The sequence below is a fragment of the Hyla sarda genome, unplaced genomic scaffold, assembly GCF_029499605.1.
Source record: "Hyla sarda isolate aHylSar1 unplaced genomic scaffold, aHylSar1.hap1 scaffold_2010, whole genome shotgun sequence".
Classification (NCBI taxonomy): domain Eukaryota; kingdom Metazoa; phylum Chordata; class Amphibia; order Anura; family Hylidae; genus Hyla; species Hyla sarda.
Window position 1 is genome coordinate 31,416 of NW_026608672.1, and position 26,791 is coordinate 58,206.

General features: G+C 45.8%; 1 protein-coding gene and 1 long non-coding RNA gene across 5 annotated transcripts in view; one reads left to right on the top strand and one right to left on the bottom strand.

Moving 5' to 3' along the window:
- The window catches only part of LOC130317716 (uncharacterized), a 36,068-nt gene extending 12,223 nt beyond the window's left edge, over positions 1–23,845 (top strand). Inside the window, exons 2-4 of the long non-coding RNA XR_008864781.1 lie at positions 3,304–3,433; positions 3,507–3,660; positions 23,693–23,845. This is a non-coding gene — a long non-coding RNA (uncharacterized LOC130317716). The remainder of the gene's footprint in view (positions 1–3,303; positions 3,434–3,506; positions 3,661–23,692) is intronic.
- Positions 1,985–23,961, bottom strand: S100A1 (S100 calcium binding protein A1). 4 transcript variants are annotated; one of them, XM_056552868.1, is made up of 4 exons: positions 23,830–23,961; positions 11,091–11,287; positions 3,501–3,643; positions 2,033–2,273 (listed from the first exon to the last, which is right to left on the bottom strand). In XM_056552868.1, the coding sequence occupies exons 3-4, from the start codon at positions 3,639–3,641 to the stop codon at positions 2,130–2,132; spliced, it is 285 nt and encodes a 94-aa protein (XP_056408843.1). In that variant the 5' UTR covers positions 3,642–3,643; positions 11,091–11,287; positions 23,830–23,961; the 3' UTR covers positions 2,033–2,129. The 4 variants fall into 4 exon arrangements, with proteins under 4 accessions (XP_056408840.1, XP_056408841.1, XP_056408843.1 ...); XM_056552865.1 differs by lacking the exons at positions 11,091–11,287; positions 23,830–23,961 and adding an exon at positions 5,183–5,709 and having other exon boundaries at positions 1,985–2,273; XM_056552866.1 differs by lacking the exons at positions 11,091–11,287; positions 23,830–23,961 and adding an exon at positions 5,195–5,706 and having other exon boundaries at positions 1,992–2,273.
- Positions 23,962–26,791: the final 2,830 nt, after the last annotated feature.

Here is a 26,791-nt window from a genome sequence, read left to right on the forward strand (position 1 = left end):
TGTACCCATCGCCTCACTGTGTGTGTATATATATATATATATATATATATATATATATATATGTATATACACATCACCTCACTGTACAGTATATACACATCACCACACTGTATGTACCCATCACCACACTGTGTATATATATGTATATACACATCACCTCACTGTATATACACCTAACTGTATATATAAATCCCCTCACTGTATATATAAATCCCCTCACTGTATAGGTCACCTGACTATAGACGTCACCTGACCTGGTTGTGTGGTAGATGTTGCGATGTCACGTTGCTGCCCCTCAGGTACTGACAGTCACAGAGGAAAAGTTGCCCATAGCAACCAATCAGATTCCTTTTTTTTTTTTTCCAGAGGCCTTGTTAAAGGGGTACTCCAGGGAGGTTAAGAAAAAAATACACAATACTGTTCTGTGTCCCCTGTAGTCTTCCATGTGGTTTTGTCAGCTCCTTTGGCCCCTGATGTCTCCTAAATACTTTCTACTTGCAGCACAGACTACAACTCCCAGAAGTCAGTGCAGCTCTGTGTAATGGCTGCCAGCCAACTGCTTTCACTTTCACTATCTGTGTGCAGGCTCACACAGCACACACTGTACAGGTCTTGTCTTTCAGACTATCCTCCCCCCCAGCAATAAATTATGTTGTGCGGTGAATGGCCGCTGTCAGGGATTAGATCTACACAGAAAAAAGAACAGCGTTATGTGCTGAGCTGTGACTGAAAATCTTCTCTGCTCTTAGTTTACCTTTCATGATGAGTCTGGATCCTCTGGAGGAGGCAGACAGGTGTTTTGGCTGTCTGGGCATGCTGGGAGTTGACATTTTGCAACACTGGTTGGGAAAACACTGCTCTAGACCCTTGGTGAACGGCATGCCGGCCAGCAGGACCTTGCTCTAAGTTCTTCTCATAACAACCGTGCATAAATGGGATCGTCGTAGGTGTACACCGGATCGGTGGGGATTACCGAAGGGTTTTGGCCGCTTCTCATATCTTTTTGGAACCCTCAAAGGTAAAAATAATGGCCAATGGGGTGTCCTATACAGAAGACAGTATGGAGGACGATGGATTTTATAACCTCAGCGTCCATTGTATGATCTCCAGCTGAGAAGAGGATCCATGTTTGTTAATCCCCTGGATGGAGATCGATTATCTCCCCATAGGGGCAGCAAGAATCTTGGATGCTCAGAAGATAGTCTGCCCATACACACTCTATGAACATTGATCAAACCGGATTATCTCAGTAGGATCGGCTAATGTTTATGGTGTTGTCTCCCTCCCCCCAGATCCCAGGTTACTGTAACGCTGATGGTTGTCCCAGTTCTTACCAGTGTCGGGCGGCATTATCTGTGCCATGTCTTTGCTGTATTTCCTGGTCTTCCTGCTTCGGTGTCTCTTGCTGCAGTTTTCGCTCTGTCCACTAGGGGCTGTGCGCACAAGCACTGGCTGAGTTTTATAGAGCCTGTGTGTGCTCCCTCATGGATCCTCCTCCAATCTCAGCCAGGAACTCCCTAGATAAGTCTGCCACATCTGCTGTTCCTGGCCTCAGCAAGGTTGCATTTTGGATTGTATCCTTCACTGTCAAGGTCTATCTTGCCTGACCTGCAGTCTGTCTGCTGATCCTGTGTTTGCTGATCCCTGCCGGTATACTGGACTTTGTTTCATCCCTTTGACTCTGACTTGCATCCCCTGTGTATGCACTTGGACTGTTTACCACCATTTCTGTCTGTTTGCAGCTTCTTCCAGCTAGCCTGTACCTGTAGGCATCTTGGCTAGCTGTACAGACACAGTACCAGCTCTGCTAATAAACACCTGTGCAGCTCTGCTAATAAACACCTGTGCAGCTCTGCTAATAAACACCTGTGCAGCTCTGCTAATAAACACCTGTGCAGCTCTGCTAATAAACACCTGTGCAGCTCTGCTAATAAACACCTGTGCAGCTCTGCTAATAAACACCTGTGCAGCTAGATAGAAAGCTAAAGTCCAGTACTTGGTGATATCCCCAAGATATGACACAATATCTTACATAAGAAATAGACGCATAAGGGTCTTAATTCTCAAGTTTAATGACAGAAGAGTTTGTACACGAGACTGGGACACCACGTGTGGTCGACTCCGGGGCCTCAGCTACTCTCACAGAAGAAGTTGTTACAAGCCACAGTCAGAGACGCCACGAGGATGACAAACTCTTGGAAGTCCACCTCCCCATCTCCATTCTCATCGAGTTCCTTCATGATCTTGTCCACCGTGCCGGCTTCTTTCTGGGTCTACGAGGAATCGAGAGGAGAGAAGGAAAAAGATTGTCACGAATTAGGTGATGGCTGTCTAAAGTGGTCTATGGAAGTGGAGAGACTGACCTGTATGTCTTGGGGTCCATTCACCCCACGATTGTTCAGTATAGGGACTGGATCCGGCTGGGAGATGAGAAAACCGGGCGTGTCTGATCTGTTCCCTATATTGAACAGCCGTGGTGTGAATGCACCCTCACCCCCGGATCAACATACATTGCTAAGGCGTGAAGGAGACTTCTTACCGAGGGCTTTAGGTTGGCCATACCTGGTACGTTGCCATGTTACAGAAGGTGCATGTTGTGCGACCCAGCCATATTACAGTATGGCATTGGGCTAGGCGTCATAATGTTCAGTGGGGTTTAGGGCATAGACTCCCCTTTATGTAGTTCCCCTCCCATTTGGTGCTGTATGGTTATGGGCCTATCAGTGCCCCTCCTACCCCCTATGCCCCTATTCTTTCTTTTGGCTCCTGGAGCAGTTTATGCAATGCCCCATATGATGTGAGGTTGCCGGCCCACAGGCCATACATACAGAATATACTATCAGGGATCTCAGCAGCTTCCCGTGACCGTAATAAAGAAATGAGATCTTATTGGTGCTGGAGGAGGTTGTGCAGTTTTAGGGTTCGTTCCCACAGGGCGTATACGCAGCGTATTTCACGCTGCGCAAAATTTCCGGCAGCAGCGGGAAATACGCTGCGTATTCCTTGCTCACTAAACACACAAGGCTTTCTGGCGGCAGCCCTATGTGTGCAGTGGGTTTTGGAGGCGGAGCCGCGGGTCAGTCATGCCGACACACGGCCCACGCCTCTACAACTCGCTACACACATAGGACTGCCGCCGTAAATTTTGTGCAGCGTGAAATACACCCTTATGGTGGTTGTTACAGTGACCCCTACTGCCCCCTGTTGTCTCCATGAGTAACACTGACCTCTCCAATACTGCCCCCTGTGGTCTCCTCTAGTAACTGTGACCTCTCCAATACTGCCCCCTGTGGTCTCCTCTAGTAACGTGGACCCTTCCAGTACAGATGAAATCTTTGGATCTCAAGCAATAATTCCACCATTTCAGGAGTGAAAAGATCAGGTGACGATAACCAACCAAATCTTAAGGGGCCGTGCGCGGGTCCCGCTTCAGGTACATAGACTTCCTAACAATATCAGGACCCCAGGAAATGTAAAGAATCTTTGACGTGGTCTCTCACCTCCAGATACTCCCCCAGTTCATTCTGCAGTAGATCCTTCAGTTCTCTCCGACTCAACTTGTACTTATCACCTTCACGGGCCGAGTACGTGTGGAAAACAGAGATAAGTGTCTCCATGGCTTCTTCCAGCTGCGAAGACATCTCTGAGGAGGACAAAACGGTATGAAAACTGGAGTAGGTAAAATGTAAAGGTACAAGTGATGTCTCTGCTCAGGAGGACAGGTACAAGTGATGTCTCTGCTCGGGAGGACAGGTACAAGTGATGTCTCTGCTCAGGAGGACAGGTACAAGTGATGTCTCTGCTCGGGAGGACAGGTACAAGTGATGTCTCTGCTCGGGAGGACAGGTGCAAGTGATGTCTCTGCTCGGGAGGACAGGTGCAAGTGATGTCTCTGCTCGGGAGGACAGGTGCAAGTGATGTCTCTGCTCGGGAGGACAGGTGCAAGTGATGTCTCTGCTCGGGAGGACAGGTGCAAGTGATGTCTCTGCTCGGGAGGACAGGTGCAAGTGATGTCTCTGCTCGGGAGGACAGGTGCAAGTGATGTCTCTGCTCGGGAGGACAGGTGCAAGTGATGTCTCTGCTCGGGAGGACAGGTGCAAGTGATGTCTCTGCTCGGGAGGACAGGTGCAAGTGATGTCTCTGCTCGGGAGGACAGGTGCAAGTGATGTCTGGAGGGGACTGCAGGTGGAGAGTGGGTGGAGAAGTTAACTAATTGGCAGCTGATAAATTGCAGCAGTTTTCAGGCCGCTGGCCCTTGCATTCACTTCCAGGCCTTGAGGAGAGAGGTGCTGTTTGGGAACTATAAAACCAAGTATATCTAGTGATTGTCTGAGCTAGTGATTGTGTGTCGGTATACAAGAGTGTGATGTATACAAGTGAGTACGTTTAAAAGTGAGGGACTTAAAATTTAAGGGACTTTTAATTCGGGGAGTTTAATTGAAATATATATATTTTTTTTATACTGTTAATACTTGCAATCCCCAAATCTATTATGGCCTCCATGTTGGAAAATGCAGTCCAGTGTGCATCTTGCACAATGTATACAATCCTTGAACAGCAGTTTGAGGGTGCATATTGTTGTGCAGGGTGTGTGCGAGTCCTGGATCTAGAGGAGCGACTGACAACTTGGAGAGGAGTCTCCTGCTCACTGAGCAAGTACTCTCTTGGGTAGAGGTGGGGGAGGATAGTTGGACAGAGGGGCAGGACAGCAGGCAGTTAGCTGGGTTACAGTTAGAAAACGCCGTAGAGGGAAAATGTGTCAGGGAGGCTAGTCCTGAACTGGACACCCCAACAAGTTTGCCTGGTTGGCAGATGAGGGGGGGGGGGTGCCATTTCAGAGCTAGCAGTACTGCAGCAGGACTCCAGTAAGGAGGGAGGGAGGAGTGCAGGCCAGACAGGTACTGGTAGTGGGGGACTCAATTATTAGGGGGACAGACCGGCGATCCCGGTCTTTGTGACAGATCGCCCTAACAGTGTGTTGTCTTCCTGGCGCTCGAGTTCGGCATATCGCGGATCGGGTTGACAGGTTGCTGGGTGGAGCTGGAGAGGGAGGACCCAGCGGTCATGGTACATATTGGCACTAATGACAAAGTAAGAGGTAGGTGGAGTGTCCTTAAAAATTATTTCAGGGACTTAGGCCGAAAGCTTAAGGCAAGGACCCCCAAGGCAATATTTTCTGTACCACGAGCCGCACCAGAGAGGCAGCGGGAGATCAGGGAGGTAAACAAGTGGCTCAGAAGCTGGTGTAGGAAGGAGGGGTTTGGGTTCATGGAGAACTGGGCCGACTTCTGTCAGTTACTGGCAGGGATATAGTCTATTCAGGAAGGATCGGACAAAACGGAAAGGGGGAGGAGTCTGTCTTTATGTAAAGTCCAGTCTGAAGGCCGCACTGCGGGAGGATATGCGGGAGGGAAACGATAATGTGGAGGCATTATGGGTAAAAATATATGGAGATAAAAATAAAAAAATTCTGGTAGGGGTTTGTTATAAACCGCCAAACATAATGGAAGAGGCAGAAGATCAATTACTGAGGCAAATAAACAGCCAATCAGAACGAGGGGATAATAATGGAGACTTTATCCTTATATAAACTGGGAGACTGTTTCCTGTGAATCTCATAAAGGAAACAGGTTTCTAACTAAAGATTATCTGTCCCAAATGGTGCAGGGCCCAACCAGAGGGGGCGCCCTACTAGACTTAATATTAACCAACAGACCTGACCAGAGGGGGCGCCCTACTAGACTTAATATTAACCAACAGACCTGACCAGAGGGGGCGCCCTACTAGACTTAATATTAACCAACAGACCTGACCAGAGGGGGCGCCCTACTAGACTTATTAGTTACCAACAGACCTGACCAGAGGGGGCGCCCTACTAGACTTAATATTAACCAACAGACCTGACCAGAGGGGGCGCCCTACTAGACTTAATATTAACCAACAGACCTGACCAGAGGGGACGCCCTACTAGACTTATTAGTTACCAACAGACCTGACCAGAGGGGGCACCCTACTAGACTTAATATTAACCAACAGACCTGACCAGAGGGGGCGCCCTACTAGACTTAATATTAATCAACAGACCTTACCAGAGGGGGCGCCCTACTAGACTTATTATTAACCAACAGACCTTACCAGAGGGGGCGCCCTACTAGACTTATTATTAACCAACAGACCTGACCAGAGAGGGCGCCCTACTAGACTTATTAGTATCCAACAAACCTGACCAGAGGGGGCGCCCTACTAGACTTATTAGTAACCAACAGACCTGACCAGAGGGGGCGCCCTACTAGACTTAATATTAACCAACAGACCTGACCAGAGGGGGCGCCCTACTAGACTTAATATTAACCAACAGACCTGACAGGGTAACTAATGTGCAGGTAGAAGGACACCTAGGAAATAGTGACCATAATATAATACATTATAACTTGTTCTTCAATAAGAGAATCTCACGAGGGGCCACAAAAACAATGAACTTTACGAAGACAAAGTCCGATCAACTCAGAGAAGCCCTGAACAATATAAAGTGGGATAATGTCCTCAAAAACAAGAATACTGACACTAAATGGGAGACTGTTAGGAGCATCTTAAATTCTCACTGTAAGATGTATAAACCTTATGGGAATAAAAGGGTCAGAAATAAAAGAAAACCAATATGGATTAATAAGAACGTTAAGGGGGCAATAAATGACAAAAATAAAGCATTTAAACTACTAAAAGAGGACGGCAGTGAAGAAGCATTAAAAAGCTATAGAGAAAAATGCTAAATATGTAAAAAAAACAGATAAAAGCCGCAAAAATAGAGACAGAAAGACTCATTGCCAAAGAGAGTAAAACTAACCCCAAAATGTTCTTTAACTACAGTGGTCCCTCAACATACGATGGTAATTCGTTCCAAACGACCCATCATTTGTCAAATCCATCGTATGTTGAGGGATCCGTGCAATGTAAAGTATAGGAAGTTATACTCGCCTGTCCCCGTCGCTCCGGACCAGGTCCTCACCGCTCCCGATGCTGTCCCAGGGGCTCCCGATGCTGTCCCGCTGCTCCGGTGTCTTCTTCGCGATCCTCCGGTGTCTTCCGCATCTTCTGCAGGGTCCGGGCCTCGCTTTCCGGTGACGTTATTACGCTGCTGCGCCGGCGCGGCGTGCGTAGTGACGTAAGAACGACGCCGGAAAGCAAGGCCCGGACCCTGGAGAAGATGCGCAAGACGCCGGAGGATCGCGAAGTGGACCCGGAGCCGCGGGGATAGGTAAGTGAACCTGCTGGGGCACATTACATTGCTATCCGACAGCAGCTTAAGCATTTTGCGCTGTCAGATAGCAGTTAATGCGATGGCCCCGACATATAAAAGCATCGTATGTCGATTTTATCATATGTCTGGGCCATCGTAGGTCGGGGGGTTACTGTATATAAATAGCAAAAAGGTCAAAAATGAAAGTGTGGGCCCTTTAAAAAAATGATGAGGAAGAAATTATAAACAGGGATTAGGAAAAAGCAAATATATTAAACAAATTCTTCTCCACTGTATTCACCGAGGAAAATGATATGTCAGGTGAAATACAGCGAGATAAGGTAAACTTCCCAGTACAGGTCACCTGTCTAACCCAGGAAGAAGTACAGGTCACCTGTCTAACCCAGGAAGAAGTACAGGTCACCTGCCTAACCCAGGAAGAAGTACAGTGCCGCCTACAAAAAAATCAAAATAGACAAATCACCAGGTCCAGATGGCATAAAGGAATTATGTAAAGGAATTAAGGAATAAAGGAATTAAGTATTGCAATAGACAGACGTCTATTTTTAATATTTAAGGACTCTATAGTAACAGGGACTGTTCCCCAGGACTGGCGCATGGCAGCTGTGGTGCCAATATTTAAAAAGGGGACAAAAGATGACCCCGGGAATTATAGACCTGTTAGTTTAACCTCCGTTGTATATAAATTGTTTGAGGGTTTTCTAAGAGATGCTATTTTAGAGTATCTTGATAAAAATGAATGTATGACTCCATATCAGCATGGGTTTATGAGGGATCGGTCCTGTCACCTGATCAGCTTTTATGAGGAGGTGAGCTCCAGACCAGGGGCAATCACTGGATGTCGGATATCTGGATTTTTCCAAAGCATTTGATACGGTGCCAGATAAAAGGTTGGTGCATAAAATGAGAAGGATTGAGCTGGGGGAGAAGTGGGTAAGTAACTGGCTCAGTGATAGGAAACAGAGGGTGGTTATTAATGGTACTTATTCTGATTAGGTGACTGTTACTAGTGGGGACCACAGGGGTCAGTCTTGGGTCCTGTTCTATTTAATATATTCATTAATGACCTTGTAGAGGGGTTGAATAGTAAAGTAGCAATCTTTGCAGATGATACTAAACTCTGTAAAGCGGTAAACACAATAGAGGACAGTGCACTGTGTATAGTAGATAACACAATAGAGGACTGTGCACTGTGTATAGTAGATAACACAACAGAGGACAGTGCACTGTTACAAATGGATCTGGATATGTTGAAGGTTTGGGCTGGGAAGTGGCAGATGAGGTTTAACACTGATAAATGTAAGGTAATGCACATGGGGAGGAAAAATCTGGGACGGGGTTATATATTAAATGGGAGAACACTTGGGACGACTGACGTGGAAAAGGACTTGGGGGTCTTAGTTAATAGTAAATTTAGCTGTAGTGACCAGTGTCAGCAGCTGCGGCCAAGGCAAATAAAATCATGTGGTGCATCAATAGCGGCAGAGATGCCCACGACAAGGAAATAATTATACCGCTGTACAAATCACTAGTCAGACCACACATGGAATACTGTGTACTGTACTGGTCAGACCACACATAGAATACTGTGTACAGTACTGGTCAGACCACACATGGAATACTGTGTACAGTACTGGTCAGACCACACATGGAATACTGTGTACAGTACTGGTCAGACCACACATGGAATACTGTGTACAGTACTGGTCAGACCACACATGGAATACTGTGTACAGTACTGGTCAGACCACACATGGAATACTGTGTACAGTACTGGTCAGACCACACATGGAATACTGTGTACAGTACTGGTCAGACCACACATGGAATACTGTGTACAGTACTGGTCAGACCACACATGGAATACTGTGTACAGTACTAGGCACCAGTGTATAAGAAAGATATAGTGGAGCTGAAGAGGGTTCAAAGACGGGCAACCAGAGTAATGGGAGGACTACAGTACCCAGAAAGATTATCAGAATTAGGGTTATTTAGTTTAGAAAAAAGAAGGATTAGGGACGACCTAATAACTATGTATAAATATATCAGGGACCGTACAGAGATCTCTCCACGATCTATTTATACCCAGGACTGTGTATATAACAAGGGGACATCCTCTACGTCTAGAAGAAAGAAGGTTTCTACACCAGCACAGACAGGGGTTCTTTACTGTAAGAGCAGTGAGACTGTGGAATTCTTTCCCGGAGGAGGTGTCATGGTGAACTCAGTAGAATAATTCAAAAGGGGTCTGGATGCATTTCTGGAGAATAAGAACATCGCTGGTTATGTATATTAGATTTATAGGGACAGAACGTTGATCCAGAGATTTATTCTGATATTTGGAGTCGGGAAGGAATTTTTACCTCGTATGAGTTTTTTTTTTTTTTTTTTGCCTCCTCTGGATCAACTCAACTCAGTAGGGACTTATTAGGGTTATAGGTTGGACTAGATGGACTCTGGTCTTTTTTCAACCTTATGAACTATGTTACTATGTTATGTCTCTGCTCAGGATGGTTAGTACAAGTGATGTCTCTGCTCAGGAGGACAGGTACAAGTGATGTCTCTGCTCAGGAGGACAGGTACAAGTGATGTCTCTGCTCAGGAGGACAGGTACAAGTGATGTCTCTGCTCAGGAGGACAGGTACAAGTGATGTCTCTGCTCAGGAGGACAGGTACAAGTGATGTCTCTGCTCAGGAGGACAGGTACAAGTGATGTCTCTGCTCAGGAGGACAGGTACAAGTGATGTCTCTGCTCAGGAGGACAGGTACAAGTGATGTCTCTGCTCAGGAGGACAGGTACAAGTGATGTCTCTGCTCAGGATGGTTAGTACAAGTGATGTCTCTGCTCAGGAGGACAGGTACAAGTGATGTCTCTGCTCAGGATGGTTAGGACCAGTGATGTCTCTGCTCAGGAGGACAGGTACAAGTGATGTCTCTGCTCAGGATGGTTAGGACCAGTGATGTCTCTGCTCAGGATGGTTAGGACCAGTGATGTCTCTGCTCAGGATGGTTAGGACCAGTTAGGTCTCTGCTCAGGATGGCTAGGACCAGTTATATCTCTGCTCAGGATGGTTAGTACCAGTTATGTCTCTGCTCAGGATGGTTAGTACTAGTTCTATCTCTGCTCAGGATGGCTAGGACCAGTTATATCTCTGCTCAGGATGGCTAGGACCAGTTATATCTCTGCTCAGGATGGCTAGGACCAGTTATATCTCTGCTCAGGATGGTTAGTACCAGTTATGTCTCTGCTCAGGATGGTTAAGACCAGTTATATCTCTGCTCAGGATGGTTAGTACTAGTTATGTCTCTGCTCAGGATGGTTAGGACCAGTTATGTCTCTGCTCAGGATGGTTAGTACAGTACTAGTTCTATCTCTGCTCAGGATGGTTAGGACCAGTTATGTCTCTGCTCAGGATGGTTAGTACCAGTTATGTCTCTGCTCAGGATGGTTAGGACCAGTTATATCTCTGCTCAGGATGGTTGGTACCAGTTATATCTCTGCTCAGGATGGTTAGTACTAGTTCTATCTCTGCTCAGGATGGTTAGTACTAGTTATGTCTCTGCTCAGGATGGTTAGGACCAGTTATATCTCTGCTCAGGATGGTTGGTACCAGTTATATGTCTGCTCAGGATGGATAGTACCAGTTATGTCTCTGCTCAGGATGGTTAGTACCAGTTATGTCTCTGCTCAGGATGGTTAGTACTAGTTATGTCTCTGCTCAGGATGGTTAGGACCAGTTATGTCTCTGCCCGGAATGTAGTTGTAAGAGAGGTCAGAATGATGGATAAGATACCAGATATAAGGACAGTGGGGTATAAGGGGTATCCTTACCGGTGTGTAGTGCCCCTCAGTGGCAGTGATGGCTCCTCCAGAGCAGGTTGTGTAGACTGGTGTAGTGTCCCAGCGCCGGCGCCTTTTCATCTCCCCCTCTCCTGGATTCATTACATGACAAACAATGGCGCCTGCCCCTCTCAGGTATCACTGGTCACATTTCCACACATCACCCAGGAGACCTCGGAAACCGGACCCTACAGATGTGGACGAGAGAGGTGTCAGTCACATGACACCCGGAATCCAAGACGTACTCCTACCGCGCCTTCATATCCTATATCAATCTATATTCTTCTACCACGTACCGAACATTGAGCCCAAGATGGCGGCAGTATTAAGATCTGCACAAGTGGTTCAGATCGTCAGAGACCCCCAATCCCTCCAACATAGAAACACTTGGGGGGAGAAGTGAGGAAAAACATAAATAAAGGGTGTATGGAGCGCAGCCAAACCGGAGGCCTCCGCCACATCCACCGCGCTGCAGAACATGTCAAAGACCACTCTGTGGGCTGAACAGCGTCAGCCGGGGGGGCGCTCACATATCCCACCAGTCCCCACAGCCGAAACACACGTAGAATCCACTGGGGGCCAGCCCTATACATGTTACATTATATCCTCCAAGACCAATGTATCTAAGCTTATCATGTGTGATACTATGCTGCTAAGTAGCTTTATCTGATCTGTTCATGTGACTCTGTAGCTGAGCGGCTGTATCTAATCCTATCATGTGATACTGTCTGCTGAGCTGTGTATCTAATCCTAGCATGTGATACTGCCTGCTGAGGTGTGTATCTAATCCCATCATATGTGATACTGTCTTCTGAGGTGTGTATCTAATCCTACTATGTGATAATGTCTTCTGAGCTGTGTATCTATACCCATCATATGTGATACTGTCTGCTGAGCTGTGTATCTAATCCTATCGTGATACCGTCTGCTGAACTGCTGTATCCAATCCTATCATATGTGATACTGTCTGCTGAGGTGTGTATCTAATACCATCCGATGTGATACTGTCTGCTGAGCTGTGTATCTAATCCTATCATATGTGATACTGTCTGCTGAGGTGTGTATCTAATCCCATCCTATGTGATACTGTCTGCTGAGGTGTGTATCTAATCCCATCCTGTGTGATACTGTCTGCTGAGGTGTGTATCTAATCCTATCATATGTGATACTGTCTGCTGAGGTGTGTATCTAATCCCATCCTATGTGATACTGTCTGCTGAGGTGTGTATCACATCCTGTATTGTGTAATCATGTCTGCTAAGCCTGTCATGTCTGATCCCATCAGTTGGTGTATCTAATCCCATCCTGTGTGATACTGTCTGCTGAGGTGTGTATCTAATCCCATCCTATGTGATACTGTCTGCTGAGGTGTGTATCTCATCCTGTATTGTGTAATCATGTCTGCTAAGCCTGTCATGTCTGATCCCATCAGTTGATGTATCTAATCCTATTGTGTGATACTATCAGTTTGTGTATCTAAACACTGTGAAGGTGTCATCGCCCTCATTATATTGGCGCAGTCCTCTCCCGCTGTAGGTGACACTGATCCCTATTGTGGCGGCTGTGGATCTCGTTACTGTCGTCATTAATTCATCTTCTCGTTATATAACGTTAGTGTCCAGGAGACAGCGATAGAGTAACGGCTCTAGGACACATCATGTGGTTGTATATTATGGTCTGGTGTCCTCTGTATAGTGTCGGCTCTAGGACACATCATGTGGTTGTATATTATGGTCTGGTGTCCTCTGTATAGTGTCGGCTCTAGGACACCATGTGGTTGTATATTATGGTCTGGTGTCCTCTGTATAGTGTCGGCTCTAGGACACATCATGTGGTTGTATATTATGGTCTGGTGTCCTCTGTATAGTGTCGGCTCTAGGACACATCATGTGGTTGTATATTATGGTCTGGTGTCCTCTGTATAGTGTCGGCTCTAGGACACCATGTGGTTGTATATTATGGTCTGGTGTCCTCTGTATAGTGTCGGCTCTAGGACACATCATGTGGTTGTATATTATGGTCTGGTGTCCTCTGTATAGTGTCGGCTCTAGGACACCATGTGGTTGTATATTATGGTCTGGTGTCCTCTGTATAGTGTCGGCTCTAGGACACATCATGTGGTTGTATATTATGGTCTGGTGTCCTCTGTATAGTGTCGGCTCTAGGACACATCATGTGGTTGTATATTATGGTCTGGTGTCCTCTGTATAGTGTCGGCTCTAGGACACCATGTGGTTGTATATTATGGTCTGGTGTGTCCTGTGTATAGTGTCGGCTCTAGGACACATCATGTGGTTGTATATTATGGTCTGGTGTCCTCTGTATAGTGTCGGCTCTAGGACACATCATGTGGTTGTATATTATGGTCTGGTGTCCTCTGTATAGTGTCGGCTCTAGGACACATCATGTGGTTGTATATTATGGTCTGGTGTGTCCTCTGTATAGTGTCGGCTCTAGGACACATCATGTGGTTGTATATTATGGTCTGGTGTGTCCTCTGTATAGTGTAGGCTCTAGGACACCATGTGGTTGTATATTATGGTCTGGTGTGTCCTCTGTATAGTGTCGGCTCTAGGACATATCATGTGGTTGTATATTATGGTCTGGTGTCGGCTCTAGGACACATCATGTGGTTGTATATTATGGTCTGGTGTGTCCTCTGTATAGTGTCGGCTCTAGGACACATCATGTGGTTGTATATTATGGTCTGGTGTGTCCTCTGTATAGTGTCGGCTCTAGGACACATCATGTGGTTGTATATGGTCTGGTGTGTCCTGTGTATAGTGTCGGCTCTAGGACACATCATGTGGTTGTATATTATGGTCTGGTGTCCTCTGTATAGTGTCTGCTCTAGGACACATCATGTGGTTGTATATTATGGTCTGGTGTGTCCTCTGTATAGTGTCGGCTCTAGGACACATCATGTGGTTGTATATTATGGTCTGGTGTCCTCTGTATAGTGTCGGCTCTAGGACACATCATGTGGTTGTATATTATGGTCTGGTGTCCTCTGTATAGTGTCGGCTCTAGGACACCATGTGGTTGTATATTATGGTCTGGTGTTCTCTGTATAGTGTCGGCTCTAGGACACATCATGTGGTTGTATATTATGGTCTGGTGTGTCCTCTGTATAGTGTCGGCTCTAGGACACATCATGTGGTTGTATATTATGGTCTGGTGTCCTCTGTATAGTGTCGGCTCTAGGACACATCATGTGGTTGTATATTATGGTCTGGTGTGTCCTCTGTATAGTGTCGGCTCTAGGACACATCATGTGGTTGTATATTATGGTCTGGTGTCCTCTGTATAGTGTCGGCTCTAGGACACATCATGTGGTTGTATATTATGGTCTGGTGTCCTCTGTATAGTGTCGGCTCTAGGACACCATGTGGTTGTATATTATGGTCTGGTGTGTCCTCTGTATAGTGTCGGCTCTAGGACACATCATGTGGTTGTATATTATGGTCTGGTGTGTCCTCTGTATAGTGTCGGCTCTAGGACACATCATGTGGTTGTATATTATGGTCTGGTGTCCTCTGTATAGTGTCGGCTCTAGGACACCATGTGGTTGTATATTATGGTCTGGTGTCCTCTGTATAGTGTCGGCTCTAGGACACACCATGTGGTTGTATATTATGGTCTGGTGTCCTCTGTACAGTGTCGGCTCTAGGACACACCATGTGGTTGTATATTATGGTCTGGTGTCCTCTGTATAGTGTCGGCTCTAGGACACCATGTGGTTGTATATTATGGTATGGTGTCCTCTGTATAGTGTCGGCTCTAGGACACCATGTGGTTGTATATTATGGTCTGGTGTCCTCTGTATAGTGTCGGCTCTAGGACACATCATGTGGTTGTATATTATGGTATGGTGTCCTCTGTATAGTGTCGGCTCTAGGACACCATGTGGTTGTATATTATGGTCTGGTGTCCTCTGTATAGTGTCGGCTCTAGGACACATCATGTGGTTGTATATTATGGTCTGGTGTCCTCTGTATAGTGTCGGCTCTAGGACACATCATGTGGTTGTATATTATGGTCTGGTGTCCTCTGTATAGTGTCGGCTCTAGGACACATCATGTGGTTGTATATTATGGTCTGGTGTCCTCTGTATAGTGTCTGCTCTAGGACACATCATGTGGTTGTATATTATGGTCTGGTGTATCCTCTGTATAGTGTCGGCTCTAGGACACATCATGTGGTTGTATATTATGGTCTGGTGTCCTCTGTATAGTGTCTGCTCTAGGACACATCATGTGGTTGTATATTATGGTCTGGTGTATCCTCTGTATAGTGTCGGCTCTAGGACACATCATGTGGTTGTATATTATGGTCTGGTGTATCCTCTGTATAGTGTCGGCTCTAGGACACATCATGTGGTTGTATATTATGGTCTGGTGTATCCTCTGTATAGTGTCGGCTCTAGGACACATCATGTGGTTGTATATTATGGTCTGGTGTCCTCTGTATAGTGTCGGCTCTAGGACACATCATGTGGTTGTATATTATGGTCTGGTGTCCTCTGTATAGTGTCGGCTCTAGGACACATCATGTGGTTGTATATTATGGTCTGGTGTCCTCTGTATAGTGTCGGCTCTAGGACACATCATGTGGTTGTATATTATGGTCTGGTGTCCTCTGTATAGTGTCGGCTCTAGGACATATCATGTGGTTGTATATTATGGTCTGGTGTCCTCTGTATAGTGTCGGCTCTAGGACACATCATGTGTTTGTATATTATGGTCTGGTGTCCTCTGTATAATGTCGGCTCTAGGACACGTCATGTGGTTGTATATTATGGTCTGGTGTCCTCTGTATAGTGTCGGCTCTAGAACACATCATGTGGTTGTATTTTATAGTCTGGTGTCCTCTGTATAGTGTCGGCTCTAGGACACATCATGTGGTTGTATATTATGGTCTGGTGTCCTCTGTATAGTGTCGGCTCTAGGACATATCATGTGGTTGTATATTATGGTCTGGTGTGTCCTCTGTATAGTGTCGGCTCTAGGACACCATGTGGTTGTATATTATGGTCTGGTGTCCTCTGTATAGTGTCGGCTCTAGGACACATCATGTGGTTGTATATTATGGTCTGGTGTCCTCTGTATAGTGTCGGCTCTAGGACACATCATGTGGTTGTATATTATGGTCTGGGGTCCTCTGTATAGTGTCGGCTCTAGGACACATCATGTGGTTGTATATTATGGTCTGGGGTCCTCTGTATAGTGTCGGCTCTAGGACACATCATGTGGTTGTATATTATGGTCTGGTGTATCCTCTGTATAGTGTCGGCTCTAGGACACATCATGTGGTTGTATATTATGGTCTGGTGTATCCTCTGTATAGTGTCGGCTCTAGGACACATCATGTGGTTGTATATTATGGTCTGGTGTCGGCTCTAGGACACATCATGTGGTTGTATATTATGGTCTGGTGTCCTCTGTATAGTGTCGGCTCTAGGACACATCATGTGGTTGTATATTATGGTCTGGTGTCCTCTGTATAGTGTCGGCTCTAGGACATATCATGTGGTTGTATATTATGGTCTGGTGTCCTGTGTATAGTGTCGGCTCTAGGACACATCATGTGGTTGTATATTATGGTCTGGTGTGTCCTCTGTATAGTGTCGGCTCTAGGACACATCATGTGGTTGTATATTATGGTCTGGTGTCCTCTGTATAGTGTCGGCTCTAGGACACATCATATGGTTGTATATTATGGTCTGGTGTCCTCTGTATAGTGTCGGCTCTAGGACACATCATGTGGTTGTACATTATGGTCTGGTGTCCTCTGTATAGTGTCGGCTCTAGGACACATCATGTGGTTGTATATTATGGTCTGGTGTCCTGTGTATAGTGTCGGCTCTAGGACATATCATGTGGTTGTATATTATGGTCTGGTGTGTTCTCTGTATAGTGTCGGCTCTAGGACACATCATGTGGTTGTATATTATGGTCTTGTGTCCTCTGTATAGTGTCGGCTCTAGGACACATCATGTGGTTGTATATTATGGTCTGGTGTGTTCTCTGTATAGTGTCGGCTCTAGGACACCATGTGGTTGTATATTATGGTCTGGTGTGTCCTCTGTATAGTGTCGGCTCTAGGACACATCATGTGGTTGTATATTATGGTCTGGTGTCCTCTGTATAGTGTCGGCTCTAGGACACCATGTGGTTGTATATTATGGTCTGGTGTCCTCTGTATAGTGTCGGCTCTAGGACACACCATGTGGTTGTATATTATGGTCTGGTGTCCTCTGTACAGTGTCGGCTCTAGGACACACCATGTGGTTGTATATTATGGTCTGGTGTCCTCTGTACAGTGTCGGCTCTAGGACACACCATGTGGTTGTATATTATGGTCTGGTGTCCTCTGTATAGTGTCGGCTCTAGGACACATCATGTGGTTGTATATTATGGTATGGTGTCCTCTGTATAGTGTCGGCTCTAGGACACCATGTGGTTGTATATTATGGTCTGGTGTCCTCTGTATAGTGTCGGCTCTAGGACACATCATGTGGTTGTATATTATGGTCTGGTGTCCTCTGTATAGTGTCGGCTCTAGGACACATCATGTGGTTGTATATTATGGTCTGGTGTCCTCTGTATAGTGTCGGCTCTAGGACACATCATGTGGTTGTATATTATGGTCTGGTGTCCTCTGTATAGTGTCTGCTCTAGGACACATCATGTGGTTGTATATTATGGTCTGGTGTATCCTCTGTATAGTGTCGGCTCTAGGACACATCATGTGGTTGTATATTATGGTCTGGTGTCCTCTGTATAGTGTCTGCTCTAGGACACATCATGTGGTTGTATATTATGGTCTGGTGTATCCTCTGTATAGTGTCGGCTCTAGGACACATCATGTGGTTGTATATTATGGTCTGGTGTATCCTCTGTATAGTGTCGGCTCTAGGACACATCATGTGGTTGTATATTATGGTCTGGTGTATCCTCTGTATAGTGTCGGCTCTAGGACACATCATGTGGTTGTATATTATGGTCTGGTGTCCTCTGTATAGTGTCGGCTCTAGGACACATCATGTGGTTGTATATTATGGTCTGGTGTCCTCTGTATAATGTCGGCTCTAGGACACATCATGTGTTTGTATATTATGGTCTGGTGTCCTCTGTATAATGTCGGCTCTAGGACACGTCATGTGGTTGTATATTATGGTCTGGTGTCCTCTGTATAGTGTCGGCTCTAGAACACATCATGTGGTTGTATTTTATAGTCTGGTGTCCTCTGTATAGTGTCGGCTCTAGGACACATCATGTGGTTGTATATTATGGTCTGGTGTCCTCTGTATAGTGTCGGCTCTAGGACATATCATGTGGTTGTATATTATGGTCTGGTGTGTCCTCTGTATAGTGTCGGCTCTAGGACACCATGTGGTTGTATATTATGGTCTGGTGTCCTCTGTATAGTGTCGGCTCTAGGACACATCATGTGGTTGTATATTATGGTCTGGTGTCCTCTGTATAGTGTCGGCTCTAGGACACATCATGTGGTTGTATATTATGGTCTGGTGTCCTCTGTATAGTGTCGGCTCTAGGACACATCATGTGGTTGTATATTATGGTCTGGTGTCCTCTGTATAGTGTCGGCTCTAGGACACATCATGTGGTTGTATATTATGGTCTGGGGTCCTCTGTATAGTGTCGGCTCTAGGACACATCATGTGGTTGTATATTATGGTCTGGTGTATCCTCTGTATAGTGTCGGCTCTAGGACACATCATGTGGTTGTATATTATGGTCTGGTGTATCCTCTGTATAGTGTCGGCTCTAGGACACATCATGTGGTTGTATATTATGGTCTGGTGTACTCTGTATAGTGTCGGCTCTAGGACACATCATGTGGTTGTATATTATGGTCTGGTGTCGGCTCTAGGACACATCATGTGGTTGTATATTATGGTCTGGTGTCCTCTGTATAGTGTCGGCTCTAGGACACATCATGTGGTTGTATATTATGGTCTGGTGTGTCCTCTGTATAGTGTCGGCTCTAGGACATATCATGTGGTTGTATATTATGGTCTGGTGTCCTGTGTATAGTGTCGGCTCTAGGACACATCATGTGGTTGTATATTATGGTCTGGTGTGTCCTCTGTATAGTGTCGTCTCTAGGACACATCATGTGGTTGTATATTATGGTCTGGTGTCCTCTGTATAGTGTCGGCTCTAGGACACATCATATGGTTGTATATTATGGTCTGGTGTCCTCTGTATAGTGTCGGCTCTAGGACACATCATGTGGTTGTACATTATGGTCTGGTGTCCTCTGTATAGTGTCGGCTCTAGGACACATCATGTGGTTGTATATTATGGTCTGGTGTCCTGTGTATAGTGTCGGCTCTAGGACATATCATGTGGTTGTATATTATGGTCTGGTGTGTTCTCTGTATAGTGTCGGCTCTAGGACACATCATGTGGTTGTATATTATGGTCTTGTGTCCTCTGTATAGTGTCGGCTCTAGGACACATCATGTGGTTGTATATTATGGTCTGGTGTGTTCTCTGTATAGTGTCGGCTCTAGGACACATCATGTGGTTGTATATTATGGTCTGGTGTCCTCTGTATAGTGTCGGCTCTAGGACATATCATGTGGTTGTATATTATGGTCTGGTGTATCCTCTGTATAGTGTCGGCTCTAGGACACATCATGTGGTTGTATATTATGGTCTGGTGTATCCTCTGTATAGTGTCGGCTCTAGGACACATCATGTGGTTGTATATTATGGTCTGGTGTCGGCTCTAGGACACATCATGTGGTTGTATATTATGGTCTGGTGTCCTCTGTATAGTGTCGGCTCTAGGACACATCATGTGGTTGTATATTATGGTCTGGTGTCCTGTGTATAGTGTCGGCTCTAGGACACATCATGTGGTTGTATATTATGGTCTGGTGTGTCCTCTGTATAGTGTCGGCTCTAGGACACATCATGTGGTTGTATATTATGGTCTGGTGTCCTCTGTATAGTGTCGGCTCTAGGACACATCATGTGGTTGTATATTATGGTCTGGTGTCCTCTGTATAGTGTCGGCTCTAGGACACATCATGTGGTTGTACATTATGGTCTGGTGTCCTCTGTATAGTGTCGGCTCTAGGACACCATGTGGTTGTATATTATGGTCTGGTGTCCTGTGTATAGTGTCGGCTCTAGGACATATCATGTGGTTGTATATTATGGTCTGGTGTGTTCTCTGTATAGTGTCGGCTCTAGGACACATCATGTGGTTGTATATTATGGTCTGGTGTCCTCTGTATAGTGTCGGCTCTAGGACACATCATGTGGTTGTATATTATGGTCTGGTGTGTTCTCTGTATAGTGTCGGCTCTAGGACATACCATGTGGTTGTATATTATGGTCTGGTGTCCTCTGTATAGTGTCGGCTCTAGGACACATCATGTGGTTGTATATTATGGTCTGGTGTCCTCTGTATAGTGTCGGCTCTAGGACATATCATGTGGTTGTATATTATGGTCTGGTGTCCTCTGTATAGTGTCGGCTCTAGGACACATCATGTGGTTGTATATTATGGTCTGGTGTCCTCTGTATAGTGTCGGCTCTAGGACACATCATGTGGTTGTATATTATGGTCTGGTGTCCTCTGTATAGTGTCTGCTCTAGGACACATCATGTGGTTGTATATTATGGTCTGGTGTCCTCTGTATAGTGTCGGCTCTAGGACACATCATGTGGTTGTATATTATGGTCTGGTGTCCTCTGTATAGTGTCGGCTCTAGGACACATCATGCGGTTGTATATTATGGTCTGGTGTCCTCTGTATAGTGTCGGCTCTAGGACACATCATGTGGTTGTATATTATGGTCTGGTGTCCTCTGTATAGTGTCGGCTCTAGGACACATCATGTGGTTGTATATTATGGTCTGGTGTATCCTCTGTATAGTGTCGGCTCTAGGACACATCATGTGGTTGTATATTATGGTCTGGTGTCCTCTGTATAGTGTCGGCTCTAGGACACATCATGTGGTTGTATATTATGGTCTGGTGTCCTCTGTATAGTGTCGGCTCTAGGACATATCATGTGGTTGTATATTATGGTCTGGTGTCCTCTGTATAGTGTCGGCTCTAGGACATATCATGTGGTTGTATATTATGGTCTGGTGTCCTCTGTATAGTGTCGGCTCTAGGACACATCATGTGGTTGTATATTATGGTCTGGTGTGTCCTCTGTATAGTGTCGGCTCTAGGACACATCATGTGGTTGTATATTATGGTCTGGTGTGTCCTCTGTATAGTGTCGGCTCTAGGACACATCATGTGGTTGTATATTATAGTCTGGTGTCCTCTGTATAGTGTCGGCTCTAGGACACATCATGTGGTTGTATATTATGGTCTGGTGTCCTCTGTATAGTGTCGGCTCTAGGACATATCATGTGGTTGTATATTATGGTCTGGTGTCCTCTGTATAGTGTCGGCTCTAGGACACATCATGTGGTTGTATATTATGGTCTGGTGTCCTCTGTATAGTGTCGGCTCTAGGACACATCATGTGGTTGTATATTATGGTCTGGTGTCCTCTGTATAGTGTCGGCTCTATGACATATCATGTGGTTGTATATTATGGTCTGGTGTGTCCTCTGTATAGTGTCGGCTCTAGGACACATCATGTGGTTGTATATTATGGTCTGGTGTGTCCTCTGTATAGTGTCGGCTCTACGACACACCATGTGGTTGTATATTATAGTCTGGTGTCCTCTGTATAGTGTCGGCTCTAGGACATATCATGTGGTTGTATATTATGGTCTGGTGTCCTCTGTATAGTGTCGGCTCTAGGACACATCATGTGGTTGTATATTATAGTCTGGTGTCCTCTGTATAGTGTCGGCTCTAGGACACATCATGTGGTTGTATATTATAGTCTGGTGTCCTCTGTATAGTGTCGGCTCTAGGACATATCATGTGGTTGTATATTATGGTCTGGTGTCCTCTGTATAGTGTCGGCTCTAGGACATATCATGTGGTTGTATATTATGGTCTGGTGTCCTCTGTATAGTGTCGGCTCTAGAACACATCATGTGGTTGTATATTATGGTCTGGTGTCCTCTGTATAGTGTCGGCTCTAGGACACATCATGTGGTTGTATATTATGGTCTGGTGTCCTCTGTATAGTGTCGGCTCTAGGACATATCATGTGGTTGTATATTATGGTCTGGTGTGTCCTCTGTATAGTGTCTGCTCTAGGACACATCATGTGGTTGTATATTATGGTCTGGTGTCCTCTGTATAGTGTCGGCTCTAGGACATATCATGTGGTTGTATATTATGGTCTGGTGTCCTCTGTATAGTGTCGGCTTTAGGACACATCATGTGGTTGTATATTATGGTCTGGTGTCCTCTGTATAGTGTCGGCTCTAGGACATATCATGTGGTTGTATATTATGGTCTGGTGTGTCCTCTGTATAGTGTCTGCTCTAGGACACATCATGTGGTTGTATATTATGGTCTGGTGTCCTCTGTATAGTGTCGGCTCTAGGACATATCATGTGGTTGTATATTATGGTCTGGTGTCCTCTGTATAGTGTCGGCTCTAGGACATATCATGTGGTTGTATATTATGGTCTGGTGTCCTCTGTATAGTGTCGGCTCTAGGACACATCATGTGGTTGTATATTATGGTCTGGTGTCCTCTGTATAGTGTCGGCTCTAGGACACATCATGTGGTTGTATATTATGGTCTGGTGTCCTCTGTATAGTGTCGGCTCTAGGACACATCATGTGGTTGTATATTATGGTCTGGTGTCCTCTGTATAGTGTCGGCTCTAGGACATATCATGTGGTTGTATATTATGGTCTGGTGTCCTCTGTATAGTGTCGGCTCTAGGACACATCATGTGGTTGTATATTATGGTCTGGTGTCCTCTGTATAGTGTCGGCTCTAGGACACACCATGTGGTTGTATATTATGGTCTGGTGTCCTCTGTATAGTGTCGGCTCTAGGACATATCATGTGGTTGTATATTATGGTCTGGTGTCCTCTGTATAGTGTCGGCTCTAGGACACATCATGTGGTTGTATATTATGGTCTGGTGTCCTCTGTATAGTGTCGGCTCTAGGACATATCATGTGGTTGTATATTATGGTCTGGTGTCCTCTGTATAGTGTCGGCTCTAGGACACATCATGTGGTTGTATATTATAGTCTGGTGTCCTCTGTATAGTGTCGGCTCTAGGACACATCATGTGGTTGTATATTATGGTCTGGTGTCCTCTGTATAGTGTCGGCTCTAGGACATATCATGTGGTTGTATATTATGGTCTGGTGTCCTCTGTATAGTGTCGGCTCTAGGACATATCATGTGGTTGTATATTATGGTCTGGTGTCCTCTGTATAGTGTCGGCTCTAGGACACATCATGTGGTTGTATATTATGGTCTGGTGTCCTCTGTATAGTGTCGGCTCTAGGACATATCATGTGGTTGTATATTATGGTCTGGTGTCCTCTGTATAGTGTCTGCTCCCTGTAGAGTGAGTTGTATCCTTTGTGTCGCCCCCTGCTGACGGGTCCATTGTTTGCGCCCTGGAAATAATATTTCATTAATAAAGGATCTTGTGTGTTCAGGGCTCAGTGCTGCCCCCAGTGGCTGTAGGGATATATGACAGCGGGATCGTCCCATCCATGACTCAGAGCCCGGTCTGTGCCTCCTCCTTCCTGTTATCCCGGGATGGGAATGTAAGTAAGAAGAACCTTGTACTTACCGTATTACTAACCCCCGCACTGCTGGACCCTCACCGCACTGTCCACAGCCTGGGAGACCACTGCATTGTACGAGCTTCATATGGGGTCAGGGGAGTCATGTATCTGATGGGAGGCTTAGATACACAGCTCAGCAGACTGGATCACATGTAAGAAGATTAGATACACAGCTCTGCAGACTGGATCACATGTAAGAAGATTAGATACACAGCTCTGCAGACTGGATCACATGTAAGAAGATTAGATACACAGCTCAGCAGACTGGATCACATGTAAGAAGATTAGATACACAGCTCTGCAGACTGGATCACATGTAAGAAGATTAGATACACAGCTCTGCAGACTGGATCACATGTAAGAAGATTAGATACACAGCTCAGCAGACTGGATCACATGTAAGAAGATTAGATACACAGCTCTGCAGACTGGATCACATGTAAGAAGATTAGATACACAGCTCTGCAGACTGGATCACATGTAAGAAGATTAGATACACAGCTCAGCAGACTGGATCACATGTAAGAAGATTAGATACACAGCTCTGCAGACTGGATCACATGTAAGAAGATTAGATACACAGCTCAGCAGACTGGATCACATGTAAGAAGATTAGATACACAGCTCAGCAGACTGGATCACATGTAAGAAGATTAGATACACAGCTCAGCAGACTGGATCACATGTAAGAAGATTAGATACACAGCTCAGCAGATTGGATCACATGTAAGAAGATTAGATACACAGCTCAGCAGATTGTATCACACATGATAGGATTAGATACACAGATCAGCAGACTGGCTCACATGTAAGAAGATTAGATACACAACTCAGCAGACTGTATCACACATGATAGGATGATTAGATACAAAGCTCAGCAGACTATCACATGTAATAGGATTAGATACACAGCTCAGCAAACTGTATCACATGTATGAAGATTAGATACACAGCTCAGGAGACCGTATCACATTCAATGGGAATAGATCAGTGTTTCCCAACCAGGGTGCCTCCAGCTGTTGCAAAACTACATCTCCCAGCATGCCCGGACAGCCAAAGGCTTTCCGGCCATGCTGGGAGTTGTAGTTTTGCAACAGCTGCAGACACCCTGGTTGGGAAACACTGGAATAGATACACAGCTCTGCAGACTGTATCATACATGATAGGATTAGATACACAACTCCTCATACGGTATCACACATGACAGGATTAGATACACAACTCCTCATACGGTATCACACATGACAGGATTAGATACACAACTCCTCATACGGTATCACACATGACAGGATTAGATACACAACTTCTCATACGGTATCACACATGACAGGATTAGATACACAACTCCTCATACGGTATCACACATAATAGTGTGGTAGCCCTTGGGGAGGGGGATATAATACAGTGGGGGTGTTGCTTCGGTATATGAGGGGTTAATTTAACCCCCGTCACTCGTGACGCCAGGGTGAGGGTTAATACGCTGAGGTAAATCTTCGGCCTATCGCCACCCTTCCCAGAAACGATAGGTGCGTGATTAAATGAAGGAAGGGCCACAATGGGGATGAACTTGTATAAACTTTACTGAGGTGCCTGCGGTCCATCCAATTAGCAGCAACAGTCTCAGTAATACAGTCTCTATACAGCTCCACAGTGATTGACAGATGCCGCGGACCATTGACTTATCCAAGGACTATTAGGATTGGTGCAGAGATCCGTCCGGGTTTAGGGGTCTGTTTAGGTCCGGTGATCTTGCGGAGTTAACAGGGATTGAGAGAACTCACAGATTTGTATGAATGGCCGATGCCGCAAGGCTTGGGCCTAGTCACTGCGGAGGATAGCTGCGCAGATCCGTCCTCATCAGCAGCGATTAATGGCCGCCGCTCCCGTATATGTGCAGGGCCGTTTGGATTGGTCCGTGTCGGCTGTCACTCACCGTTACAAGGCATGGTAGGTGAACACGTCACTGGGACCTCCTAAGGTCCTAAAGCAAAACCCTATTTTTCCACCTGATCACATGACCCGCAGGTCCTGTTACGCTACAAACAGGTAGACAATTCAATATATACACTCTCTATACTTATTACTGTATAAATATCAGAACTACTATACATTTAGTGGCTAAGTGACAAGGGGAAGACTAGAAAAGAGGGACCCCGACTATGGGGACCTCTACATAGGTAACGTATAAAATACGGTACCGGGACACCACAATAGGATTAGATACACAGCTCAGTAGATTAGATACACAGCTCAATAGATCACATGACAGGATTTAGACCCTGATGGTTGGGTACATGGGCGTTCCTATCCTCGCACCATATAAAATGGCCGGCGGCCATGAATGTGCAGACGCTCGTCTTTTATGCGGCCATTAGAATTTTCGTTCTCAGCCGCACACCGCGCTGTGTACCCGGGATGTGCCGCGACAATGATGAATTTAGGGGCCGCACGAATGAAGTGATCACAGAGGGCACCGCGGGGGCAGCATTGGCTCCTCTATAAGGGCCCTTAGATACAGCAGCCTAAGGAAGTATCACATATGACAGGATTAGATACAGTAGCCTAAGGAAGTATCACATATGACAGGATTAGATACAGTAGCTTAGATTCACTGGTCAGCTTTGCCCACCAGTTTCAGGCTCTTCATCACTGTAGACAGGTGATGGTCCTCTGTAGGTCCGGGCCCCTGATCTGTATGAGGACTGATGTAGACAGGTGGGTGGTCCTCTGTACGTCCGGCCCCTGATCTGTATGAGGACTGATGTATACAGGTGGGGTTCTCTGTAGGTCCGGGCCCTTGATCTGTATGAGGACTGATGTATACAGGTGGGGGGTCCTCTGTAGGTCCGGGCCCCTGATCTGTATGAGGACTGATGTATACAGGTGGGTGGTCCTCTGTAGGTCCGGGCCCTGATCTGTATGAGGACTGATGTAGACAGGTGGGGGGTCCTCTGTAGGTCCGGGCCC